General features: G+C 47.0%; 1 protein-coding gene and 1 long non-coding RNA gene across 7 annotated transcripts in view; one reads left to right on the forward strand and one right to left on the reverse strand.

Annotated features, from left to right (window-relative positions):
• Nucleotides 1-26,115, forward strand: part of LOC105467293 (GDNF family receptor alpha 1) — a 215,256-nt gene that overhangs the window by 158,011 nt on the left and 31,130 nt on the right. For all 6 annotated transcript variants that reach the window (XM_071069064.1, XM_071069065.1, XM_011716773.2 and 3 more), the window contains one exon: nt 25,323-25,432. In XM_071069064.1, the coding sequence (XP_070925165.1) occupies nt 25,323-25,432 (110 nt within the window). The remainder of the gene's footprint in view (nt 1-25,322; nt 25,433-26,115) is intronic.
• Nucleotides 13,187-26,115, reverse strand: part of LOC139356179 (uncharacterized) — a 33,628-nt gene continuing 20,699 nt past the window's right edge. Inside the window, exons 2-3 of the long non-coding RNA XR_011607619.1 lie at nt 25,482-25,580; nt 13,187-13,580 (exon numbers count right to left, since the gene is read on the reverse strand). This is a non-coding gene — a long non-coding RNA (uncharacterized lncRNA). The remainder of the gene's footprint in view (nt 13,581-25,481; nt 25,581-26,115) is intronic.

Consider the following 26,115-nt stretch of genomic DNA (forward strand, 5'->3'; position numbering starts at 1 on the left):
GAGGCGTGTTTGTGCTGCTGCCACATTTCTGGCTCTGGGAGAAACTCAGAGGCTGTTTAGGAATCCAGATCTAGACTGTCCTGGGGCCCTACCCAGTGAAATTTGTCTCAGTGTGATTGATGGGTTTTATACACTGTCTTGAGCCTTTCCTGGGAAGCTGAATCCATGACTTCCCTGGTGTTACCCATTGTCAAGTGATTTAGCCCATAATTTCTTTCCAGAGCCTGGATTTATTGCTCATGATTACCCCCTCCCTGTCGGAGGTGCTAAATGTAATTTGTGCTGCTAGGTTGGCTAGCAGTGTTTGCTTCCATCACATTTGATTACTCTTGCCTTTAATTTTATGCCTTTTATCCCATCCCTTCTCAATCCATCTGTGTGAGGCCATTGCTGTTCTACCCAGAGTAGCAGCTGGTACTAGCTGGAGCTGGGGGTTCTTTGGGTCTCACATTATAGTTGCTATAACCCTAACCCCACCACTGATGTGATGACTTGAGGTCTCATTTGAATAGCCCCAAAGGGAAGGGATGGCAAGAGGGAAACTTGCTTCCTAAAAACCATATTCTTGGAAAGCTCACACTTTCAAATGCTCCATTTACATCTTAACATCAGCAACCATCAAAGAGCTGTTCAAGCTCATTAAAAGCTCCCTGAATTTAATATTTTCCAACTGAGGGCCTACAGGTTTCCTTCCCCAGGGTCCAACAGTGCCTCTGCACAGAACCCGTGTCTCTTCCGCCTTATGCCTTCAAACAGATGAGAAGCAACATTAGCTTTTCTGTTTGACTTTGTTTTCCTTTTTCCTTTTCCCTTTTAGGGAAGCTGACAGATTCCTTTCCCCTTGAGGTAGTTGGGGAGAGTCAGAGCCTGACTGTTTGGGCCTCCAAGCTTGTCTACAGAAAAGCAAATGCAGAGGTATTATTAAAAGGGTGAGATGGAATTTCAAAGCCTCAGTCTTCCCCCCAAGCAATGTCTCCCCTGCCAGGTTTCCTCTGGTTGCTTTTCTTAGTGCCTGGAAAGATATCAGGACTGGTTTGTCCGAATGGAAGCATAACCTTTTGTTCCTGATGCAAATCTGTATAATTTAAACTTATATCTTCCCTCCTGTCTAAGCACTGGCTCGGGTACCACAAATAAGTTCCTATCACTTTATTGTAATTAATCGCTCAAGTACCTCAGCTATTCTTCATTACCAGGCAGTCCAGCGCCTTCCTCCTGGGCAAGTTCCCTCATGTTTTCATCGAAGAACCACAGAGGTAGACTCCAAAATCCCTTCTGCTTCCAGTGTCAAGCAAAGAGGGAACCCAAGTCTGCTAAGCAGCCCGCTTGCCTGTGCCTTTAGCTGCTGCCACATGGTGTCGCTGTTGAGAAAAAACTCAGGGTATGCTTGGTGGTTTAGTGGCCTTTTCCTTCTGGGGCATTCAGCATGTGCGGCAGAGCTGCTGCATCCTTGGGCGCCTGAGTGACAACACCTAGTTTATACTCACGTATGCAGCCATTGTTTCCGAAGCATGACATTTTGCTCTGGGGAGCTACGTTCTAAGGGGTTCCAATCAGAGCCAGCCCTCCACCTTGAACACCAGTAGCCCAGGCTCTACGTTTTCTGGCAGTGTGTTACTAGGTAGAATTGAATGCTTCTCTTTTTTCTTTTGTTTAATTATTATTTTTTAGAGACAGAGTCTCATTCTGTTACCCAGGCTGGAGTACAGTATTGCAGTCGAGGCTCTCTGTAGCCTCTAACTCCTGAGCTCTAGTAATCCCCTCATCTCAGCCTCCCATGTAGCTGGGACTACAGGTGCATGCTACCATGCCTGGCTAATTTATTTTAATTAATTAATTAATTAATTTTAGAGACAGGGTCTTGCTATGTTGCCCAGGCTGCTCTTGGGCTCCTGGCCTGGAGTGATCCTACTGCCTCAGCCTTCTGAGTAGCTGGAAATTGAATGTTACATTTGCATTCCTATCGCCAACAGTGCTGGGTTAAGGGTATCTCCCTCCTTTTAGAAAGATTCTGATAATGCTGAACCTCAAAAGGAAATGGGTCAGGGGCTCTATGTCCTCGGTCCCCAAAGTTCTCTTGACCCTGCTGGAGATATGATACACTTGTTCTTCCTGGTGTCCAACTCTCTGTCCCCATAGTCTTCAAGAGTGGTGGCTTTGATGAAATCACCATATATGGTTTTCCCATTCCCCAGGGATCGAGGACCCTGTAATTGTATCCTGGATGCCTGGGGGATTTTTAGCAGAACCAAGAAGGCCTTCCTTGGCATAACTCCAGGAGAACAGCACATGCAATTTCCAAAATTCTGCCCTCACCAGCACTGCATTTGCCACACTGGGGTTGACCCCGTGACACTTAGAGGAAATGTAATGTTGTTAGTTGGTTGATCAGGGCAACTGGGGAAATGTGTCATAAAACCATGCAGTGAATTTCTGCTCCCATAATTTATTTGGTCTGACAGTGTTAGTGCACCTTTAAAAGGTGAGAAATGTGTTTCATTTGCCTGGAATGAGAACCCCGTTTCACAATAAACTGTGGATCTTAGAGATCAAGGACATCCTCTACTGTTTGGGCTTAAATTCCTGAGTCAAATACTGGATCCCACATCACTGTATCCAGGCTTGCCTTGACATGCAGCAAGCGCAGGAGAAAATGGCTCAGAGGATAATTAATGCCTAAAACTAGATGGGTAGATTAATTTGGCACTTAATTTTATTTTACGCTGATTCATTCACAAATGGAAATCAGCAATTAGACAATGCAAACTTTTGAACCGTGGAAAGAAAGGTTCGGGAATATGAGAAAATACAAGTAAAACATTTTCCAGTTCATTTGAGCAGTTTTCATTTCAAATGATTACATGGGTGTCTCTAGCAATGCGTTCGGAGTGCCGAATGGCGCGTTTTTAATATGCCCCACCTACACAAGCCACCCGCCACCCTGTCTGCTCTGGGGGCTGCTGGACTCCTATGTGCCTGCAGCAGATTCATCAAGACCCTGAGAGAAGAGCAAGCAGGTTCTCTGACATCTGCTACTGCCCGCCCTCGTGCTCCTTGACTCCATCCTGTGGGGAGGGGCACCTTCCTGCTGGCTCTTCCAGCCTGCCCCTTCTGCCTGCACCACCTCCTGATGTGTGGCCCTTCAGCTCCACTCAGCAGTGGCAGAGCTCTATCAGCTCGGGCTCTCAGAGGTAACCTGAGCCCTGGACCAGACAGGAGCCAGCTATGACCTGCCCCATCTCGCCTTCTATCTCATTCCTTATCTCTCTGTTGGCAGAGGTGGGTGTGAAGCCATTTGTCTGCCCCTGCTGGAGCCTGTCCCTGTCTAGTTTTACTCCCTGTTCTCCCTCTCTCCAGCCAGTCCCCTCCCTGCATCTGCCCAGGCTCAGGGTCTCTGCTTCATTTTCCTTGCTATGTCTTCCTTCACCTGCCCAAGTCCTCCCAATCACTTTTTCCACTCTTGGCTCAGAGAGAGAAAGAAGCAGGGACTCCTTGTCTTTGCATTTGCATATTGTGTTGATCATTGGATCTGTGTGGACAGATGGACTCTTGGCACCAGACCATCTTTTATCATCTTTGAGTGTGAATGCGGATGGAAAAGGAATGGAATGGAATCCACCCAGGAGGCCCAAACAGAGGGCCCGTATTTCTTTGGGGAAGGGGTGTCACAGCAGAGGGCCTCAGGAGCCATGTTCAGATCAGGCCTTGGTGGCCAAGGAGTGGGGAAGGGGATACAGTGGTTGAGGTGGGAAGAAGGGGCCTTGGGGACTGTCATGGCGGCAGAGGGAGAAAACTCAGTGCCATAGAAAGGCGAGCTACTGGGGCCTCCTGTGTCAGAGGGGTGCTGGATTTTATCTATCAGAGGTTTAGGAGAGCATCAGAAAACTCCCAGGTGGGAGCAACATGGAGGGAGGGTTGGAGTGGTAGATATAGCGGCTGGAATCAAGTTAGGAAGCTCCTGCAGTTGACCCCATGAGAAGTGATGAGCACAGAGGCCCACATGAACAGGACAGGAATATGGGAGACCCGCTGGACACTGTGGAGGTACTGACTAAATCTTTACTGAATGAATACATTTAAAACATGACTAGATCTCAGAGAAGGGGCTGGGATATAGGGGTCGGGTTACAATCGTCCGCATAGAGGTTGTCGTAAAAGATGCTTGGTAAGATTTGTTCTCTAGAGAAAGTGGGTGAAATGAGAAATCGGCCAAAGTCTGAACCTTGGGAGCACCAGGTGTATGGTGGGGGTGTCTGAAGGGGACTTAGAAGTTGGAGAGTTGGAGAACCCAGCAAAGGACCTTGAAAAGCCAAAGGGGAACAGAGTCTTAAGAAGAAAAGGGAGATGGTCATTGGTGTTGATCACTCAGAGAGCACAGGAGAACTCAGGGAAACAATTCAGTACATAGGAAGTATATCCTTCCATCTGTTTCTCCACCCATTTCTCTCTCCTTCCATTTATCCATTCAGTTTTCCATTCATCCATCTGTCCATCCATCATCCATCTGTCCATACCTTCATTCCTCTCTCCATCAATCTATACCTACTTCCATCCCCCCATCCCACCATCTATCCACCCATTCATCTATCCACTCATCCATTTATCTATCCATCCACCCACCCACCCATCCATCTCTCCCTCCCTCGCTCCACCCATCCATCCATCTGGCCGGCACTTACTGTGCTAGGAATAACAACCTGATATCTCAGCTACAGTGCAGAGAGGAAGGCAAGCACACACAGTCACGACAGCATGGTGTGACAGTCTCTGGCAGGAAGGGACAAAGTGCTGAGAACAGCCAGCTGAGTGTGGCTGTTAGCAAGGCTTCTTGGAGAAGCCGCCATCTGAGCTGGACTAGCCAATGACTGGCATGGAAGAGAGTCACAAGGCAAAGGCCCAGAGCTGTGGGTTTGAGGAAGGCACAGGAAGTAAAAAAAACAAAACAACAACAACAACAATGCATTCACTAGGTGCTGCTGCTGATCAGCACTGAGGTACACACCTCACAAACGTGATCTCTCATCAACCCAGCCACCCTGCACGGGGGTGATCAGTGGAGTGGCCAGCCCAAGGGTCACCCCGCTCCCACACAGAGGACGTAGGAATCAGCGCAGTCTTTCTAACTCCGAAACCTGGTGTCTGTCACTATTTCCAGATGACTGTCTTTCATGATGGGAATACAATGTTCTTACACTGTTCGGCCTTTACTACCTTTAGTTCCAGACAGCCAGAATGATAATTCTGGCCAGCCTCTGAATCCAGACACTCTTTATGGCTCAGTAACTAAGACAGCATCCGTGTTAAAGGCAGTTTTTAAAGAGAGGTAGAACATCATGTCCATAAGAGCCTCTTAGCGTCATTTAAAAAATAAAAGCTGCTCAGGTAATACAAGCTCATTAGGTTCTTTATCTAATTTCCTTTTGAACACTCATTGCTTATTATAGAGTGGTTTCTCTGTGACAGCTTACTGATTTCAAAAGAGTCGTTTCTACAAATAGGAAAAAAATACCCCTCCAGACCACTCTGGCTTTACTATTAATATTGTTAGCTCAATTATTTGGTCCAGGCACATTTATTGGGCACAATCCGCTGGACAGTGAGGGTCCCGCATGTGTGGGTGGTGCACCCCTTCCCAGGCATGCACACTCACCTGGTTTGGATTCCTTAACTCCCTGCTGAACTGTCACTGGCCGTCAGTGTCCTCAACCCTAGCCTACCTGAAGGCAGTGGACGTCTGGCACCTGGCTGTGTCTCAGAGCAAATGAATTCTTTGCTGTCACAGAGCAACAACCAGCTCTAAATAATCCATAGTGTCACCAGTTTGGGGTCATCCAGGTGTTTCAGCTTCCTGCCTTCTCCCTGGCTTGTGGCCATTACGTGAATCATCAGGAAACCCTCCATTTTATGGATTGCATCTTGAGAGTACGGTGCTGCGCCTGTAGTCCCAACTACTCCAGAGGCTGAGGTAGGAGATTAGCTTGAACCTGGGAGGCAGAGGTTGCAGTGAGCCGAGATCGTACCATTGCCCTCCAGCCTGGGCAACAAGAGCGAAACTCGATCTCAAAAAAGAAAGAGAGAGAGTACAGTGCTGGTGAAAGGGGTGGTGGACACAAGACCTCTGGATCTTTACCAGACCTGAAGAAGAGGAGGTGGGCGGGGGGACTCAAAGGGGGTCTGTGGGTCCGTGGACTTCAGACCACCTTGTTCAACTGCAGGTGGCGGAGGGAGACCTCCGCTGATCCCCTCTACTGCTCTGTGCAGCTTGTCTCTCTTCAAAGAGGACCCTTCTGCTCTGCCCACCAGCCACCTCCTGCTAGCACTCATGAAGTTCACAGGCATACTACACCAGCTGCAGGCCCCTCAAGCCCAGGCCCAACCTAACCCAGCCAGATTTCATGATCCTTTTTTTTCTAATTCCCAGGGAAGGGGGGTGTTTCCATTTCCTATAGCTCTGTTTTCAAAGGTGTTTCATCCACGGAGCAACAAATTGGGGTGCAAAAGAATGGGGAGAAGGAAGATGTCAGTAGCCTGTGACCCAGAGCAGTCTCATCTTTGCATGGGGAAATCTGCCCCCTTAGTTACAGGCTGACTGTATTTAAGGAGAGGAGCATGTCCTGTGTTTAATTAACATTCAGTGACTTAAGGAGGGCTCCGTGGAGGGCAGGGCTGGGCTGGGCAGTGCGACACCAGAGCACCTCCTCCCGTGCATGGGCTCATCTCACCCCGGGAGCCTGACCCTGGGAACCTGCCAGCACCCTCTTCCATGCTGCTAGGAGGGTCCTCTGGCAGTCACCTCTTCCCCTGGCCTCCCCACCTGCCAGGCCAGTGTGGGCCTGGGTGTCAGAGCCAGGCTTAGAATCCTGCTCCACCCAGGGAGACTCCAGACTCCCCCACACCCATCCCAGGCATTACCACAAGTGAGGATCCTGCAGTCACATTGCCATTTACATTTCTACAGGGCATTTCCAACTCAGTGAATGGGAAATTGCTCATCATTTCCAAAGGCAATTAATTATGCAGAAAATTTTGCATCCAAGAAAAACAAGAATTTAAAAGAACCATCAATGTGAAAAAGTACCATGCCATGCTGGAGTCTTGGGATTTTTTTCCCTTCCCCAGTAGTTGTCAGCGTAAGCGTTTGTGAGTTAGGCGGACCTGGGCTTGCGTTGCGATTTTGTTAGTTCTGTGACACCAGCTGCTGGAGGCCTCAGTTTCCCATCCATAAATGGAGATAATGACTCCATCTTCATAGGGCTGCGGTGAGGACTAAATGAGATATTTTTGTGCAAGTACATCAGCATGTGCCTGCCATCTAACCCAGAAAACTCTCAATAAATATGTCCTCCTTTCTCTTTCACTTTTCCCCACAAGTTTTTATCAGGGAGGACAAAGCTTAAGATTCTAAATGTGATATCCCCCAGAACAGACAGATCTTTGAAGTAGAACTTGTGAGCTGGTGTGTTGGTATGTGCCTGTAGTGTCAGCTGCTCAGGAGGCTGAGGTGGGAGGATCACGTGTGTCCAGGAGTTCAAGTCCAGCCTGGACTACATGGCAAGACCCTGTCCCTAAAAATAATAATAATAATAATAATAATAATAATTAAAGTAGGATTTATGAGCGGGCAGATTCCCATTACTCTACACGTCTCTGCACCCAAAGCACTAAACGTCATGTGGAAATGCCACATGGCTAAGCTTGATAATCACCCTCTTTCAGCCTTTGTACCATTAGGGAAAACGGGGGGGTGGAGGCGGAGGCAGACGGAGTCTAGAGGTGTTTGGAGCATGTGTCATCTCAAGAACATTTCTGCCCAGAATATACAATTATTGGCACACAAAGATACACAGTAAGATGTGAGCAGAGCTGGCCCTGAGACTACTGGGCACAGAGTGGGGAGATTCACTATTGTCTGGACTGAATAGGCAGTGGGAGCCCTCTGGCAGCCTCTTGGCCACGTGCTTCTTCTGTGACCTGGAGTAACTGTGAATCAGGGGCTCTCAGAGGTGCTTGTGTCTGAGTCAGTGATGTGAGGGATCCAGCAAAGGGCAGCCACTGACTCAGTGAGACTGAATCTGAAGCCCCCTCCCTCTGGCTGTTTCCATGTTGTGAATCACCCCATCTTCCCCTTAGGAAGCAAAGCCACAACTGGGGGCAGAGTGGCTTGTCATACAGGACTCAGGAGCTCAGAATGTGCAGAGCTGGGGACATGGTTATAGGAACGAGTGGATGGCGGTGACGGTGGTGCGGGTGATGACGAGATGAGCAACACATACTTGACATTTACTTTGTGCCAGGCCCTGGGCTGAGCTCTTTGCAGCAACCTTGGAAGTGGGAGCTGTTATCCTCCCTGTCGCTGGATGAGGAGGTGAGATCTTGAACAACTTCCACATCACCCAAGTGGTGCTGCTGGAACCAAAGGCAATTAATTATGCTGCAGGTGCAGCCCCTCTCTGCTGCCCCGCTCCACAGTCAAGGAACCCAGAGGGTCTGTGGGGCTGCGGAGCTCATGTTGCCGAATGCCGCACTGCCCATTTCTGTGCACAATGCGCCTGTCTTGTCAACCACCCACAGAACTCCCAGAGACACCCAGGGAGAGTGGAATTGGATACTGGGGGTGACTTGACTTGTACTTCTTATTTATTTTAAAACAAAAATTTTAAAATAAGGGACCTTTGGGTCTTGTCAAAATAGGGCTTAAGTGCTCCTTGGCAAACATAGTTCATTTATCATTAAAACAGCGGTTTTCAAACTTTTTGGTTTCTGGAATCCTTTACACCCTTAGAAAATTACTGAGGATCTCAACAGGCTTTTGTTTATGTGGGCTAAATCTATAGGTACTTACCACAGTGGATTGAAGGTGAAAAGCAGTTTACATATTTATTACTTCATTTAAAAATAACATCAAGCAGCTCATTACATGTTACCATAAATAACAGAACATGCTTTTATTAACAATCATTATATTCTCCAAAAAAAAAAATTAGGAAAAAGTGTGGCATTGTTTTTACATTTTTACAAATTTAGCATCTGGCTGGAAGGCGGCTGGGAGAGATCGAAAGAGAGAGAAAAAGGTCACTAAGGTCTGAGTATGCTAGGAAAACAGTTTTGGTCTCACTGACCCCTTACAAGGTTCCCTGAGACTTCCGGGATCCCTGGACCTCTCTTTGAGAACTGCTGTGCTAGATGGACCAGAGTACTCTTGGGCTGGAAGACTTGTGTGTGCACCAGGGCTCCTGTGGTCTCCCTGAACCAGCACAGTCTGGGGTGTGTGCCTGCTTTGTGCCCAGCTCCGTTAGCCACAGCGGGTCAGGACGCCGAGGCTGTGAGATGTCTGCCCCAGCCAAGCGCTAGAGCCCCTCCAGGTGGAAACGGGTTGAGTAATTAGAGAACCTTGCAGCATCTAGCATCAGCTGTGCAGTCGCTTCGGGGCTGCTTGGCAGGCTGGAGCACTGAGCCCAGCTTGGTTTCTTGCTCTGAGAGATGCCCTCCTGACAGCTCCTTTGTAGATGGTTCCTCTCTTGTCTAGCATGCCGAAAGATTTCACCGTCATATTCAGCTTGATCAGGCAGAACTCTGAGCTGCTGTGTAAAAACCTTTGTGTCCAGAAGGGCTCAGTGGAACTTTTCTCTTACCAAGTAGGGGTTTGGGGAGAATGCCACAGGTCAGCCTCTGGTGCTTAGAATGCTGGCTGGTGCCTTGATGTGGGCCATCTCAGGGGCAGCCCCCCTCTGCTCTTTCTGATACATAATCATTTGCCACAGGGACAACTAAATGATGACAATGACAGTATCCCTGGGCTAACCCTTAGACTTGGAAAAGCCGGGAACCTGGAAGTTTCAGGTGCCGGGGAGCAGCCAGCAGTTGGAATTCCTATTGGAGAGTTAGCTGGCTTCATCTAACAGCTTGGAGAGAGAATGCCGCCTCTCCAAGAATGTTCACTCCAGCAAAGGAGCTTGACACTGTCCCAGGAAACCTTTCCATAGAAATAAGGCAAAAGCGAATGCAGATACAGCTCTTTCACACTAAAAAATTCAAGTGAAACATGTTTAGTTACAAATGCGGTATTACGGCTTGAGAACATTTGCTTTTTGCCTATTGGACCGGCTGGTGTTTTGTCATTGCCGGAGATTGGTTTGTTCACTGGTTCAGTTGGACCAGATTTCCAGGTGCTTTGTAGGGCCCCGAAGGCCAGAGATGAGGGAGGTGCCTGTGCCCACAGAGTGCACATGCAGGGACAGTCACGGGTGCTGTGCCAGCCCAGCCTCATGGGGAAGGATGGGCTCAGGGACTTCTCAGAGGCGCCTTTGCTCTGGGGCTGTGGATCTCCAGCTTTTGCCTATGTTAGGATTTGTTTTCTTTTCATGAGGTCTAGGGTAAGGCCTGAGAATTTGCATTTCTAAAGCATTCCCAGAGCTGCTGCTGCTGCTGGCCTGGGTTCACCATTCCATGCTGCCTTAGAGAATGTTGGCTAGGTGATCTAGGCTGATGGCTTCATCCTGCTCTCAAATGGGTCTGCAAAGCTGAAAATGAGGAGTAGGCACCAGATGGGAGTAGGCTTAGGAGAGGACACAGGAGAGGGAGCCCCTGCTGTGGCTGGGTGTGGGCTGGCAGCCCAGGTCGGGTATGGGGCACAGAGGGCACATCGTAGCCCAGGAAGTCAGAGCTGTGGGTGGGGACAACACATGGAAAGTTTCCATGCTGCATCAAGGTTGGGCTCTATTTGGAAGGCTGTGGGGACCACTGGAAGGGCTCTATTGCCTGCTGGTAGTTCCTCAGACACAAAGGATACTAAGACAAGCTGATGGTGTCTCTATTAGTCACTGCCTGGGCTGGCCCCACTGCAGTTGGGGCCTTGCCCTCACTGCACATGAAGAAGTAGACAGTCTGTTGTCTCTAGGCTGACCTTGGCCTCGGATTGGAATCTATTTGGCTGGGTTCTACCTGAAAATGCAAAGCAAAACAGAGGGTTTGAAGGTAATGAAATCCTTCTAAAATGGCCTTTGGAGCAGTCTTTGGTCTGGGCTATTCGAATAAGGAAGCTGCCATGTTTGCTCCACTCTTCTTGTCATTTTTGCATGTAGAAGCACCCTTGGTTGTCAGGAGGGAACGTGGGAGGGACAGGGTCTATCCTCAGTACCTGCAGTGGAGCCAGGATGCAGATGACTCAAGCAAACACACACGTGTGTTCAAGATGCAAAAGCGCTGTGATTCGATGAACCAAGCTTGCTATGAACCCTTGCCTGTACAAGTACATGGTACATCTCACCCCTCAGTTCACAGATGGGTCATAGGCAAGGGCAGGTGGTGGATGCAGGTGGTAGGAGGTTGGATTCCATATCCTAAAGGGACTGCACCTCCTTCATCTTTGTTCCTGTCCCACCACGGCCGCCACCTTTTACACAGCATCTTACATTGTGGGTGCTTAGTGATCACAGTCATTGAACGGTTGGTTGCCTTTCGAACCCTGGGCCAGGCATGCACTAGGTGCCAGGTTACAAAGTTGAAGATGAACAGTCTCTGTCCTGGGTTCCTGCATGCTGAGGTATTTTATATAAGAGTCCATCCTGGAAGCCTTGGGCTGAGGACTGTCTCTAGGTGGCTCCCCAGTATTCCCAGGCTTAGAGAAAGCCAGAAGGGGTGTGTTCTGGTGTACAAGAGATGCCACCAAATACTCCCTGTGCATGGGATTTTATTACCAACCCATGAATGAGAGTGTCCTCTCCTACTGGTGGGCAGGAACCCTGACGTCAGACCAAACCCCAGCTGCCCTGCAGGCATGTTTCTTCTCTCTGCACCTCAGTCTGCCTGCATACAAAACAGACACTACCAGCACCTCTTCCACAGGCAGTGGTGAGGATTAAAGCCCGTAGCCCGGTGCCTGGCACAGAGTTCAGTGCTCAGTGAAATTCCTTGTCATCGTGGGCAGCAGAGGATACTGAGCTCAGGTGCATCCAGAACTTAGCTGAAGTCTCGTCCCCCTGCCAGGTCAGCTTCCCAGGCTGAGGATTCCAAAGTCCGCCTGATTCCTCTGCTCTTGTCCCCTCTTGGGAAGGAGGCGACACCTGCTGCATCCCTGCCTCTCAGGGCTGTGGTTGGAGAGAGGCAGCAGGCACAGGAATCACCTTGAGTGTGGTAACAGCAATATTCACAGGTAGCACTTCACTGAGCACTGAACTCTGTGCCAGACACTGGAATACGGGCTCTAATCCTCACCTCTGCCCATGAAGGAGATACTGGTAGTGTCTGTGTTTCATATGGGGGGAGACTGAGATACAGAGACACTCCTGCAGGGCAGTTGGGATTTGATCTGACATTTGGTGCTCGTGCCCACCAGCTCTGGGAAGGTTCTGCATGTATGTCTGCTATTCCAGGGCAGATGCCCGCGATGGTGGTCCAGGCCAGCCCCTCCTGGGTCACTCTGTCTCCAGCCTCAGGAGTGGTCCCTGTGGTGAAGGAGGGCTGCTTGGGGATGTGGGTTTCTCCCCATGGGCCCAGGGACCCTACTTCCCAGTGTGTGGGGAAGACTGTTGTGTCCTCACTTCTTGACTTCTGGGTGCCGTCTGGGAAACACAGCCCGGGGAAGGGGTACCCAGAGAGGCAAGGCCTAGGCCCGGATGATTTCCCCACACAGCTGTGTCACAGGACTGCATTTGAGCCCTACTGAACAGTAACAACAGATATTATTTTTTATGTTTTTAAACTACAAGCGCTATTAACCAAAAAGAATGCCCCCTAATTCTGTCATTCTTTTATTGAACCTAGTAAAGATCACATATCCACTAAATCAGATTTGGGCTTCTGCAGCACACAATTCACATTAAAATGGCAGCCAAAGTCCGAGAATTAAAATGAAAAGAGGGAACATTAATTCTTGTTCAGTGCTGTGAGGGTGCGTATGAGCTCAAGAAGCTGCGGCTTCTTTCCAAAACCTGGCTCTGCCTCTTGCCTGCTCCATAACTTTGAGCTGGTTGTGGACCTCTCTGGGACCTCCTGTCCTCAACTGTAAAATAAGGCAAACCTGGCGAGTACGGTCACTGCACAAAAATGACACAGGTTTTAAAGCACCGGGCACAGTGACAGGTTCTATGTCAATGTAGTTGGAGCGTTTAGAGTTGGGCTGCTGTTTGTCCTCATCTGTACCTGTTAATGGTGCTGAACCTTCAGCACCAAGTGTCCGTGATGAGTGTTGATCTGTAGGTGATTGGAGCCTTAGTCTGTGGTAGTCAGATTTGTTCATTCATTAACTCATTCATTCAACGTTATTTAAAGGATATCCGCTCTGTGCCGGGCATAATTCTAGGTGCTCTCCTTCTCTGCCTGGTGTAAGCAAGACCATCAGCAATGTGAAGATACAGAATAGAAGGTGATGGACATGAGGTGTGGGCAGCAAGGCTGAAGCTGGCACCCTGCTCTGGGCGCAGAGCCAGTGAGAGGACTTGGTTGGGGGGCTCTGGGAGACCTTTGGGATCACTGTGAATGGGTCCAAATAAGCCTTGGGACCACTCGGCTGGGAGGAGGTGTGAAGGGGCCAATGTATTAGAAAATGGCTTATGTGGACTCTGGAAATCAGCTTCTTTGCCCTAAAGAAATAAAAAAGGGAGAAATGTTAAATGCAGCACTAAGAGCTTTAGGGAAAATGTAGAAAATGGGGTTGGGGTCGAGGTGCTGTTGACAAGAGGATGCTAAGCGTGAGAATGGGTTACTAATAGGAGTTATGGGATTTCCCAAAAGGGGGGAATTATCATCTGGTGGCAATGGAGTGATTTATTCATTTGACGTCTAATGCCACCATTCCCTGTCTCCTGAGTAACAGTGATACTCTCAATGCCCTATCTAGGAAGGAAGATATTAGGAACTCGTTGTTTGCTAAGCTCAAAATCTCTGTTGACCTTAAAACAACTTGCCTGAAAGAAAAATGACCTAGTGTATATTTACTATTGAATATAATTTTCCTTGGGACGTCTGCAAGCCTATTAAAGATTAATAGGGAATCTCATTTTAATGTGTTTCTGTTTAAAGCGAACTTGTGCAAGTGTAGGTGGTTAGCCTTTCAGAAAGCCATTCGCCTCCCCCTTCCCCCGCCCCTCCCAGGGCTCTCAGAAACTAGGCTCCTTTAAGGAGTGGATGGTAAATTAATACTCTGCGGAGTAGAACTTGGGACTTACGCACACAGAGATATTTAGCTCTTGTCTTTTGGGGACTGGAGAAAGTGGGGGGGGGGGGATTCACAAATTATTCAAATCAAGAGAACCCATGCCATTTTAATTTTGCATATTCTGGGAACTTCCAAAGAAGCAAAGTTTAACTGAAGAAGCCCAGGTAGCATTAGGGATAATTTCCATAATTTACCTGTGTTTTTTCCTAAGCTCGTTAGAGTTCAGTTCCTCTGACTATAAACATCAAGATGCTACGATGCCTCTACCTCAACACTTCCTCCTGAGGGTACAGACAGCACCTCCTTAAATGAACACAGGTTTGATGCTTCAATTGCCAGACCAGTAGAGGGTCCACAGGTAGTGGCCTGTAGAATGGCTTAGACCTGTTTAGGGAGTATGATTTCATTGGTCTATAAAACGCATTGGGCTACTTGAGGATGTTTTGAAGACTCACAGGAGAAATCTCTCTTTGGTCTTAATGGTGGGAATAAAGCTGATATTCATCATGACTTTCCTAAAAAAAGTGGATCAATATCCTTAGGACAAAGCATTTCATATGCCAAGTTATTTGATGAATTCTAAGGGCATTCATCCAGCATGGTCATCTCTCCCTAGGATTTCGTAAGGTCTCAGGGTCAGTGTGGACCCCCTGAGCTGATCCAGAGAAGAAGAGAAGACACCAGCTGTGATGAGGTACTCTTCATCTAGGAATCAGGAATAGATGTCAACAGGTGCTAAGGTGCCAGGTACATTTAACCCTACCAGGAACATTTTGAGGGACTTATTATCACTCAACCTGAGTGTAATAGGTGTGTTAGGCCATTCTTGCATTGCTATAAAGAGACCTGGAGGCTGAGTAATTTATAAAGAAAAGGGGTTTAATTGGCTCATGGTTCTACAGGCTGTACAGGAAGCGTGGTGCTGGCATTTGCTCAGCTTCTACAGAGGCCTCAGGAACCTTATATCCATGGCAGTAGGCAAAGGGAGTGCCAGCGTCTCACATGGCAAGAACTAGAGCAAGAGACACAGTGGATGAAGAGGTGCCACACACTTTTAAATAACTGATCTCCCGAGAACACTATTACAAGGACAGTACCAAGCCATGAGGGATCTGCCTCTGTGACCCAGACACCTCCCACCAGGCCCCATCTCCAACACTGGGAGTTCCATCTCAACGTGAGATTTGGAGGGGACGTCCAACCTATATCAAGTAGTGAAAGATGGAAGACAGGAATGAGAGAATTCCTTTGAGAGTCCAAATGTATTCCTCATGCAGACATGACACATGGTCAGAGCAGAAGCAAGAGAAAGTAGAGGGAGGTGCCACACACTTGTACAGGATCAGGTCTCACAAGAACCTACTCACTATCCAAGAGGATGGTACTAAACCATTCATAAGAAGTCCACCCCCGGGATCCAATCACCTCCCACCAGGCCCCACCTCCAACACTGGGGATCACGTTTCAGCGTGAGATTTGGGTGGGGACACACATCCAAACTATATCACTAGGCTCCAGAGAAGTTAAGATACTTGCCCAGAATGTCATGGCTAGTAAGCCCTTGAGCTGAAATTTAAGTCCTAGTGCATCTTGAAGTTCTGTATGAAAAACCCCTACCGTATACTGCTTTTTAGTAGTCTTTTAGTTTTCTATTGGTTCTGTAACAAATTACCACAAACTTCAAACAACACACATTTATTCTCTTTCTGATCTATAGGGTCAGAAGTCTGACACGGCTCTCACTGGGCTGAAATCAAGGTGTCATCAGGGCTGAGTTCTTTCTGGAGGCTGCAGGGGAGGATCCATTTCTTTCTTTCCCCCACGCAGGCTTGTGGCCCCTTCCTCCATTTTCAGAACCAGCAAGGGCCAGTGGAGTCTCACATGACATCACGATGACACCCTCACCTGCCTCCCTGTTCCACTTTTTTAAAGACTCTTGTGATTCTACTGGTCCTACCGGGAAAATCCAGGACACTCTCGCTACCTCAAGATCCATGACCCTAATTACATCTGCAAAGGCCATTTTGCCATGAACAGTAATGGTCTCAGGTTTCAGGAATTCAGGTCCAGATGCCTTTGAGAGCCTACCCAAAGGTAGGCATTCTGCCTGCCACAGTAGTTTTTCTTCTGAGCATCTATCTTGTTTTTAATTTGGGGGATATCCTGAACTAATTGTGGAACTAGTTATGAATATCTTAACCCCCTTCCCAGTGGTTGCTGGAAATCTCCAAGCCAAATACATAGTTTTCATCTAGCCAGGGACATGTGTACATTTTGTACTAGCTGAACTACTGCCTCTATCTTACCTTTCTGTGGCCCCCATTTCTCTCACTAATTTTTATATTTATTCTGCCAAATCACAGCTACGTCTGAATGCACTTCAAAATTCCTTCTGAAGATAGGGTGTGCGTAAATAATTAAATGAAGCCATGGTGGGTGACCTTTGCTGCCCAGGGTTCCTGAGCAGTTGACATGGAGCCTCTTAGAGTTCCAGAATAAGTATCAGGCAACTTCAGGGATTTACTTCTGAAGGTGGAGGTGCTGCTGAATTCTGCCTGAAGCAAGTCCACACTGTTGGTCTAGAGTTTTAGGGTGTGGTTCTGCTGGCGAAAGATTGATTGAACATCTAGATTTCCATTTTTTTCTTGTGGCCAAAAGCCACAAAACTGACTTCTAAAGTTTGCCTGCAGAAATATAAAAGACTTATTGGGTAAGGTTTACTCTTAAAGAGTTTTATCATATTTGTCACCTGCAGTTATCCCATTGAATATCGGAGAGCTTTACGATCCTTTCATCATCCAGAAAACTTTACATTTCTTTTCTTCTTCAATTTGTTCCCTTAAAAACAAGTACTACCAAAGCTGAAGCTAGGCTTTCTGCATGAATGGATGTAGCATAGTATGGATAATATAAAACAATTTTATTTGACTTCATGATGCAGCACAGGGTTGTTTGAGATCTTGCTGTGCTCCCATTACTACTTAGAATTTGCTTGTACCACGACCATCGGTTTGCACATTGGGAGAAATAGGTGGAGGGCAGTGGATTCCTGGCTAAAGGGCAGCTCAGGGACATCTGATCTGAGGCTGCTGAAAGCCCCTTCCAGGTTGGAATGAATTTTCTTGCCAACTACCATGACTTGCTTTTCAAATTTGCCAGGTAGAGAGTACCTGTCAAGCCCTGTCAGCTGCTCTGTCGATGTTGACTGATGGCTGTCAATGTTCATGCAAGGTGGCTTCGGGAGGGATGCCAAAATTGATCAGATGCCAACCTAGACTTCCCTCTGGGGGCTACTGAAGTTTGATGCAATCAGAAAGGCTAAGAAAGCATCACCTCTGTGTCCTGCAGCCTGCTTTTGCTGAAACCTCAACCTGCAGAGATACCCAAGGCAGGACGCAGCGACCGTACGACGGGGGACTCCATCTGTATCGCCGGAACTCCCTTCTCAGTCCATGAAACTTTGTCAGACCCCCTGTGTGTTAGGCTCAGAGTACAGTGACAGCAGCCTCCATGGCCCATGTGCTGGGCAAACTGCAAGGAGAACCCTTGCAGCCAAGAGCTGCCGAGGAGGCTGGCCAAGGAGCCAGAGGAGCAACAGTGATCGGAGAAGCCCCACGTATCAGGATGAGGCTGAGCAGGGATTTGAGGGGAGCAGGAATTGATCTGTACTTGGCCACAGGTGCCTTCCTGTCCCAGGAAACAAACGCATTAGGAAAGGCTTGAAGGCTGCTTGGACCTTATGGTACTGTTTCTCACCAACATGTGGCCACAGTCTTGCTAAATTGCCATATGCTCATCAGTTGGCAAGGCTTTAATAATCCCACTACCGGTGGGAACCTGTGTTAAGGGACTGATGAAGATGTGCAGAGCTTTGCGTATCTGCACCTGGGGTATGTGGACCTCCCCAGGGCCTTTGTGTCTCTACACTCAGTCCTAGGCAGGGAGAGAATCTCGGCTCAGCTCCCCAGCTCCCAAGCTCTGCAGCCTACTCCTAGGCAAATACTAGGCCTTTGCTCCAGGAAGCCAGATGCACAGCACAGAGAGAAATAGTGACACAAAATAACACCCCCTGCAAAATATATTTAATACAGGCCCTGGTTTCCTGAAGGATGCTTTCCAGATGTGTGTTACAGCAGACTGTGAGAGAATGGGGGCTAAGGTAATTTTCTAAAAACAGAAAGAGGAAAAATCTGTTTTGTGTCACTATACCAGACAATTACTGTTCCAGTGTTCTAGCCTTTTCATTCCTGGTCTAATATTAGCAGCATGTTTTTCTAATTATTTTTTTCTGCAAAAGGTATTAGCAGTTTTAACAAACTTACTGATATTTGGTCCTTTTTAAAATATATCCTTTTGCTCTAAGTCCCTGGGAAAAAGTAGCTTTTCTTAAAGAGACTTTATTTTATGAGTTCATGTAATGGAGAGGCTTTAAGTAACACCACAGATTCCTCACTTCAGACTTCTCAAATTTGTTTTGGTAAAAGTTGATGCCTTTAGTTACATAGATGTAGCCTGTTGAAAGTATGTAATATAACGGCCAGCAAAAGATAGACTAAGACACAGTATGTGTTTCTCTTTATTGAGCTTGTTGTGTGTTTTTGCAGCAAAGGCTGAACATTAGAATGAACCAGGAATTGGGGAGAACATATGAAGGGATGGAAGTAAAAATTTTGGGGGCAACTGGCGTATTCTGGGTTCTGGATGAGAAGCTTTATATAATTGTCATTTAAGTCTCACAGCAGACATTTAAAGTGACTCTACATAGCACCTGATATGGCACCATAGCACTGGTGCCATTTTCCAGGTAAGGAAACTGAGACTTGGGGAAGTTGAATAATTTGCTAAGATGTGAGAGGCTGCGTGAAAAGTGGAGCTGGGATTAGACACGAGATTGTGTCACTCCCAAGCCTGTGCATCTTCTTATCTATCATACTTTCTTTCCTCTAACTGACCCACTGAGAAAGCTTTCAGAAACTAAATGGTTTGAACTGAAAGCCAAGACTTTGAAGCTCTAATGTCCGTGTTGGGTTTAGAGAAAAACTCCAGTGACTTATACAAGTAGATTGATAAGGGGATCCTGTCCCAAAGTTCTGGGTTTCTCCCGAGTGGTCGATATGGTCTGGCTGTGTCCCCACCCAAATCTCATCTTGAATTGTAACTTGCATAATTCCCATGTGTTGTGGGTGGGATCCGGTGGGAGATAATTGAATCATGGGGGCAGTTTCCCCCATACTCTTCTCATGGTAGTGAATAAGTCTCACGAGATCTGGTGGTTTTATAAGGGGAAACCCCTTTTGCTTGGTTCTCATTCTTCTCTTGCCTGCCACCACGTAAGATGTGCCTTTCACCTTCTGCCATGATTGTGAGACCTCCCCAGCCATGTGGAACTGTGAATGCATTAAACCTCTTTTTCTTTATAAATTACCCAGTCTCAGGTATGTCTTTCTCAGCAGCATAAAAACAGACTAATACAGTGGTCAAACCCTGCAGTGCTGTGCAGTCCCTGGTGGGGTACAACAGACTCCTTTATAAAGGGGGGCCTGATTCACTGATAGACTCAGTACCCTCCTGTCCCATCTGCATCCTCTGGCCCCTGCTGTGCTCCTGCAATATATTCAAAGTGACTGTCTGTCACATCTCTAAGGCCAGCAGAACATCAGAAAGAACGATGTCGTCAATGGTGGCAGGGGAAAGCAGGTATACACTTGATGACTGTAATAAAATCCCAGAGAAATTCAAGTCAGCCCCCACGCTTCTACTCTCCAGAGCCATTTTGGGCAGTTGGCCGTTCCTGTTCCTGTGAATGCCATCTGTGGCCACCTGCCATGTGACTCTGAGCAAGGCTTAACCTCTTTGGCCCTTACCTGTCTTGTATGTGAGACAAGGGATCCACTACAAAAACCTTGTTCTCAAGACTCGAAGAAAACCAAATCCCTTGACACTGAAATCATGAGTAACAGTAGGATGGAATATGGGTAAGAATAATAATGCTTTGAAAACAAGTGGGTTTTCCGCCCCTCTGTGTTGCTTTGAGCATCTCATAGACTGTGTTTCTGAGGTGGAAGGGAAAGCTAGGAGCTTAAACATAAAGCAACACACTCAGAAATTTTGGTTCATTAGAGTCAGAGCCTGGATCCCATTCAAGATCTTACAGTTCTCAGTTGAAGGCTCAATTCCACCAACCACATGGCTTGTATCCAAGTATGGGATTTATTCTGGAAGAATATTTAAAGGATTATGATAATCCAGGATGAGTTAAATTGGGCGTTACTGGTATGTTTTTACCTGTTTTCTATCATACTACTTTCCTAAAACTTTCACAGAGAAAGTAGGTAAATAATTTTCTCCTGGTTGTCAGAAGACCATCTGCTGTTTGAGACAAGTCTCCTAGATATTATTATCATTATAATTTTTCTATTTCCAGTTAGCAGTGTACTTCCTTTAATATGATGCTTTCTGCATAAACCATGGTTTCTGCAGATTTCCTAAGGTCATCTTGGTATTTTGTCTGCCTTTTCCTCTTCGTTAAGGGTGGGAGATTTTCTCTTACTGAGAGCGATACATTTCTACATTAGTACCTATTCATTTCCTTTTCATTTTCTCAGATAAAAACAATCAGAGCTCATCATTGCTGTCGTCATGGAGATTTCATGTCTCCAGAAGAAATCCAGTTGAGGAGTTTCTTTGTTAATCCCATACTGGACATTTAAGCTTTCTTGTTTGTATTCCAGCAGCCCAGGCAGGGAAGCCATTGACATTGATTACAATATGATTCATAACCCAGGGTGGGCAGGGGGAAGTGTGCGCAAAAGGAGCTGTCCTGGGGCACTGGAGCTGTGCATACAGTAGGTGCTCAGGCAGCAGTTGGTGACTGGACAGAAGCAGCAGCCAGAGCTCTAACAACATGTCAGCATCTTGGCTGTCCATAGAATCATGAACTCAACACAGCCACCGCCAGCCTCATTATCTTCCTGGGCCCCACCTTTCCCATCAGAGCCCCACTGTCTGCTGAACTGTCCTCATCCCGATTCTGTTCTCACCCCTCCGGTCTGAAGTCTTGACTTTCATTCTATTGATATCCACATTTCCGGGCATCCTCCTTTCTTTCTCCTCTTCTGGCCCTCGGTTCTTTGCTCTGGTTCAGGCTGCGGTCTCTTAGGGAACCATCCCTTCCCCTCCTGGCAATTTTCTTGCTCTTCCCATTGCTGCTGGAACAGTGAGGGCACAGAGTCTGAAGCATATCTTTGCTAACAATGGTGAGATCGAAGAGTCTCCCTAATGTGCAAATCTGATCATGTTACTTCTGGGTTTAAAATCCTTCAGTGGCTCCTACTGCTTTTAAGATAAAAACCTAAACCCTTAGATCATTCAAAGGCTTTCAAGACCTCATCAACATCTTTTCCCATCGCTACCCATTTGTATCTTGTGGCCTGGGCATCCTGAGTGAGTGACCAGTGATGTTCTGGGCGATGCATCTATTCAGTGCAGCGGTTGAGAATGATCTCCGGCTCTGGCATCAGGTTGAATGTGGTCATGTTCCAGCTCCATCACAGAGCTCTACAACCTAGAAGGAGTTGCTTAAAGGTTCTGTGCCTCAGTTTCCTCATCTGTAAAATGGGCTTGATTGGAAGTATCACCTAATAAGGTTGTTGTGAGAATCCAATGTATGAATACATGTCAAGTCATTAAATCAGTACCTGGCATGTACAAATACTTCATAGTTGTTATGCAGGTCTTATTATGAATGTGATTACTTTATACTTTGCTGCTTCCTTCTGTCTGGAATACCCTACTCGATCTTTAACCAATTCTACCCATCCTTTAAGTCTCAATCCCATTATCACAGCCTCTTGGAAACCAGCTTCTGCAGCTGTGTAATGGTAAAACCTTAAGTGGTAGAGTCAGAATGTATGACTTTAAATCCTCGTTCTGCTACTCACTCTTTTATTCTAGTCTAACTTCACTAAGCCTTGGTTTCCTTGTCTATAGAATTAGGATAATAAAATAATAATACCAATTATTTTGCTGTCACAAAAAGTAAGTTTGTAAAGATATACCTAACATGTACTGAACACTTCATTCATGGTAGGTTTTGTTTTTTGTTAGCAGCCATTCATTCTTACCTTTTATCAAGAACAAATCACTGTATTATAATAGTCTTTTTACTTGTTTTTCTTGGCACCTACATTGCGGGTTATATAAGTTCAAGGACAGGGTCTTTTTCATCATTTTATCTTGGCACTTGACACGTCAGCCAGTGGGATGGACAGGAATCCAGCTGTTGTGTCAATACATGTGACTATTTGTGTGCATAATTTAGGAGATGTTAGAGGATTATGATGGTAGGAGAAGGAGATGTTGGGAAGGAAGGATGTTTTAGTGGGATGGGGGAGTGGAGCTCTTTTCCTTCTTTGGAAAGTACTGAAGAGCGGAGGTTAATTGCTGTTGCCCTATTTCATTTGGCACAAGGGTGACTGGTGATGGGAGAGGAAGCCTGTCTGAGAAGGGCTGGGACTCAACTGGAGACATGAGGCATGCATTATCAGTGGGATTTACTAACATCATACTGGTTCTTAAATAGAGTCATGCCAGTAAATATTTAACAACCGGTGCTCCAAGAACAACACAAAGCCCTGATGTATAGTGTTTGCTGGTTACTGTGGTGTAAATCCCCCCACCATGGCCACTCTCAAGCTGCCACTGCACTGTTATTAACCAACCTGCAAAATTCCTGAAATTGTACCAGTTCACCAGTGATGAGCTGGCCCTAGCATAGCGCTGTATAAACTTCTGACTTCAGTGTTTCCATCTGTAACATGTGAATCCTATAATGTGAGCATCCTGTCTCCAAGTATAGCTGCCAGGGGGAGGTGGTCAAATGTGATGAAACGTGGAAATGTTAGTGTTTTAACAGTGCCGCATGCGCTCACCCTTACATCGAAACTCTCTTCCCATCCACTGGCTGTGTGTCATAAGGCCAGGATATGTGCCGATGATCTCTCAAAAAGCAGCCTGTCCAGAGTTCTGCTCAGAGCAGTATATTTTGTTTTATCCTCCCAATCGGGGCTATGCTTTCTGCAGCAGACTGACTCAATTAGCCTTTCATTCCAGAGTCCAATTGTGAGTCAATTCCGAGGTTGTTAAGCAAAATGAGTCTGGTGGCATTAGTCTCTCACTGAAGGACAGTAATCCTCATCACAGTGTTGTTCAGTTAATAGTCTGCTGGAGAGACTGTGAGAAACAGGAGATGTGGAGAAGGAGAGACCTTTTGTCTATCTCTGGGGGACAAGCCGGGAGCATGGGACTGCCAGGTCAGAGAGCTGTTCAGCAGCCAGGTTGTGTGAAGAACCAGAGCTCCAGCTGCCTGAACCTGCAGTTGGCCTTTGCAAAGTTAGAAACCCAGTGCCACTAGATCATTAACTTTCATGACCAGGAAAATTCTTTTGAAATTAACACTCAATCCAAGCTGGATGCCACTGGAGCCAGTTGAGTAAGCCCGAGCCATCTTTAGGGATTTCCTCTGAAAAATAAATCCTTTAGCCGGGCTACAGAAAATAGGCAGGTTTTATATCTTTCAGTGTGTTCCATTAAAGTCAGGAAACACCAGCGAGGCACGGACCGTGGTTGCTACTCAGGCGCATACACATGCGCACACCCCAGCTACATTCGGAGGATTTTGCCAAGGCACTTAGCTTCAGCACATGGCCATTTGGGGAGCCTTATACAGGAGCTCTCTGAGGAGTGTCAGGTGCTGTGCAAAGGAAATGAAGCAGACCTCCAGCATCTGCCCCAGGCATTCACCGCAATGGAGTCAGGCCCCCAGAACATAGAGAGCACAGAAGATAGGCTCAGATAGGGAAGCTTGGGCAAGCCTTGTTTACAAGGGTTCAAGGAGAGAACCCCACACAAACATGACTTTGCAGCATACTGCGGACTTGGATAATTTCATCAGGTCTTTGAATGCCCTTTCTAGTTAAAATTGCAGGAGATGGATGTGTAACGTGCTTCCTGTGGGCCTCTTAGAAACCTCTGTGATCCCTACACATCCTACCCGTCTTGGTTCCACCCAGCCAAGCTTGTTTATGTCATACACAGCGTGCCAAGAAAACACAGCCTCTTAGGTGGAAAGAAGTAAAACAGCTCTGGGTGTGTCGACATCCAATTCTGGGGTGAACTAAAGACAGAAGACAACGGAGACAACCTCCCATTGTCTCCTGTAATTGCCAGATAATTTAAATTCTTGTGAAGTCCATTGTGTTCTTCCATAGAAACAGAGCAGTTGTCTGCAGAGATGACCTCAGAGGTGGCCCAGCTCTCATTCAGGATTTCTCCAACAATATCCTCTTCAGACTGAAAAACAGCCAGTTGGCCACAAAGAGCCCTCTTCTCCCCAGGCCAGCGTGTCTGCGGCTTCTGTCGCCTTCTGGGCCGCTGCATCTTCACTGCCACCCAGGGCTTCTGTGCGGACTGCGCCGGCCCCTGGAGAGATTCCAACGTGCAGGCAGCTGTTGCATCTTGCAGTGGCCTCTCCAGGCACAGCCTTGACCACAGGCCCACCCGCCCAGAGCAAGCCTCTCTGTCCCTCTTTCCTTCCCCTTCTGTTCCCCAAAGGCAGGCTCCTCCTCAGTGCCACTCGGCTGGAATAAATCACTACCCCTGGGCTGGTGGATGAGAGGTGACTTACAAGACAGAAACACACATTCTTAAAGCCAGTAGGAATTAGAGGAGCAGATGGGCTGTAGGATCCTATTTTGACGCCAGGGACATGTTTCTGTATAAAGTAAATATTTTCCCAGTGTGGATCTCCGGTGAGTGTGTGAAGCAGCATATTTCCTAAAGATGCAAATAAGTCTAGTCAGAAATAAATATTGAATGGAAACTTCAAAGCCTCTAGATTCCTCCAGTTATAGGCCCTGAAGACTTCTATCTGAATAAACAGAGACACACAGGTGAGCGAGGGCTGGGGAAAGGGACATTAGGTGGTTGAATGAGAAAGGATGCCAACAGTTTCTTAGCTCACGTTTTCTATGTATTTTGTGTGTATGTGTGTGTGCACGTGTGCAGAGAAAGGCCTATCAACAAAGGAATAAAGAAAACATGTCTGTCCAGAGGCTTAGGATGTTTTAAAGCACATTTCCACCCCCCCACCCTTTTTTTCCTATTGTAGATCTCGCCTTGCGGATTTTTTTACCAACTGCCAGCCAGAGTCAAGGTCTGTCAGCAGCTGTCTAAAGGAAAACTACGCTGACTGCCTCCTCGCCTACTCGGGGCTTATTGGTAAGATCCGGGAGAAGCAGGATGGGAGAAGAGTGTGGTTTGCAAATACCTGTGTTCTTTCCATTGCACCCTGCTGATGTCTGCAGAAGTGAAAATCTCACAGTAACCTCTGGGCTGGGGTTTGGCTGTTAAATCCTTGAGGACATGCCTGGAAAGAAAAAAAAAAAAAAAAGAAGAGGAAAAGAAAAAAATGAGATAATGGATGCGCGAAAGGCAGAGGCTGGAAGCGGGGATTATTAAGGAGTGGGGAGGCTATGAGTGCTCAGATGGGCGAGGCGTCTCAGTTGGGAAACTGACCACGCAGAACAAAAGCAGAGAAAAAAGCACTTGGTTATGGAAGAAGAAAGTGAGTCAAACAAAGTTAATTGAATTAGGGAACTTTGGAGAAAGAGAAGTCATTCAGGGTAGGGAAATCAAAAAGGCTGTTTCCCAGAAACAGCCCTTTGGAAATAAAAACCCTAAATACAGGGGCCCTGCTTGCTGTTAATGTTCTTGGTAATTCAACTCCCAGTGCACAGAGGGTGATTTAGGCTAAATTTTTTTTTCCTGAAAACAGACATAGCAGAAACAGTATTTTCTGTCTTTCAAGACCCAAGGCTTTAGAAGAACCATGTTCTCAGCATTCTGAGCAGTGTGGTTACACATGACCACCGTGAGAGACAGAAGGGAAGCAAACTTGGACC

The sequence above is a fragment of the Macaca nemestrina genome, chromosome 9 (assembly GCF_043159975.1).
Source record: "Macaca nemestrina isolate mMacNem1 chromosome 9, mMacNem.hap1, whole genome shotgun sequence".
Taxonomy (NCBI): domain Eukaryota; kingdom Metazoa; phylum Chordata; class Mammalia; order Primates; family Cercopithecidae; genus Macaca; species Macaca nemestrina.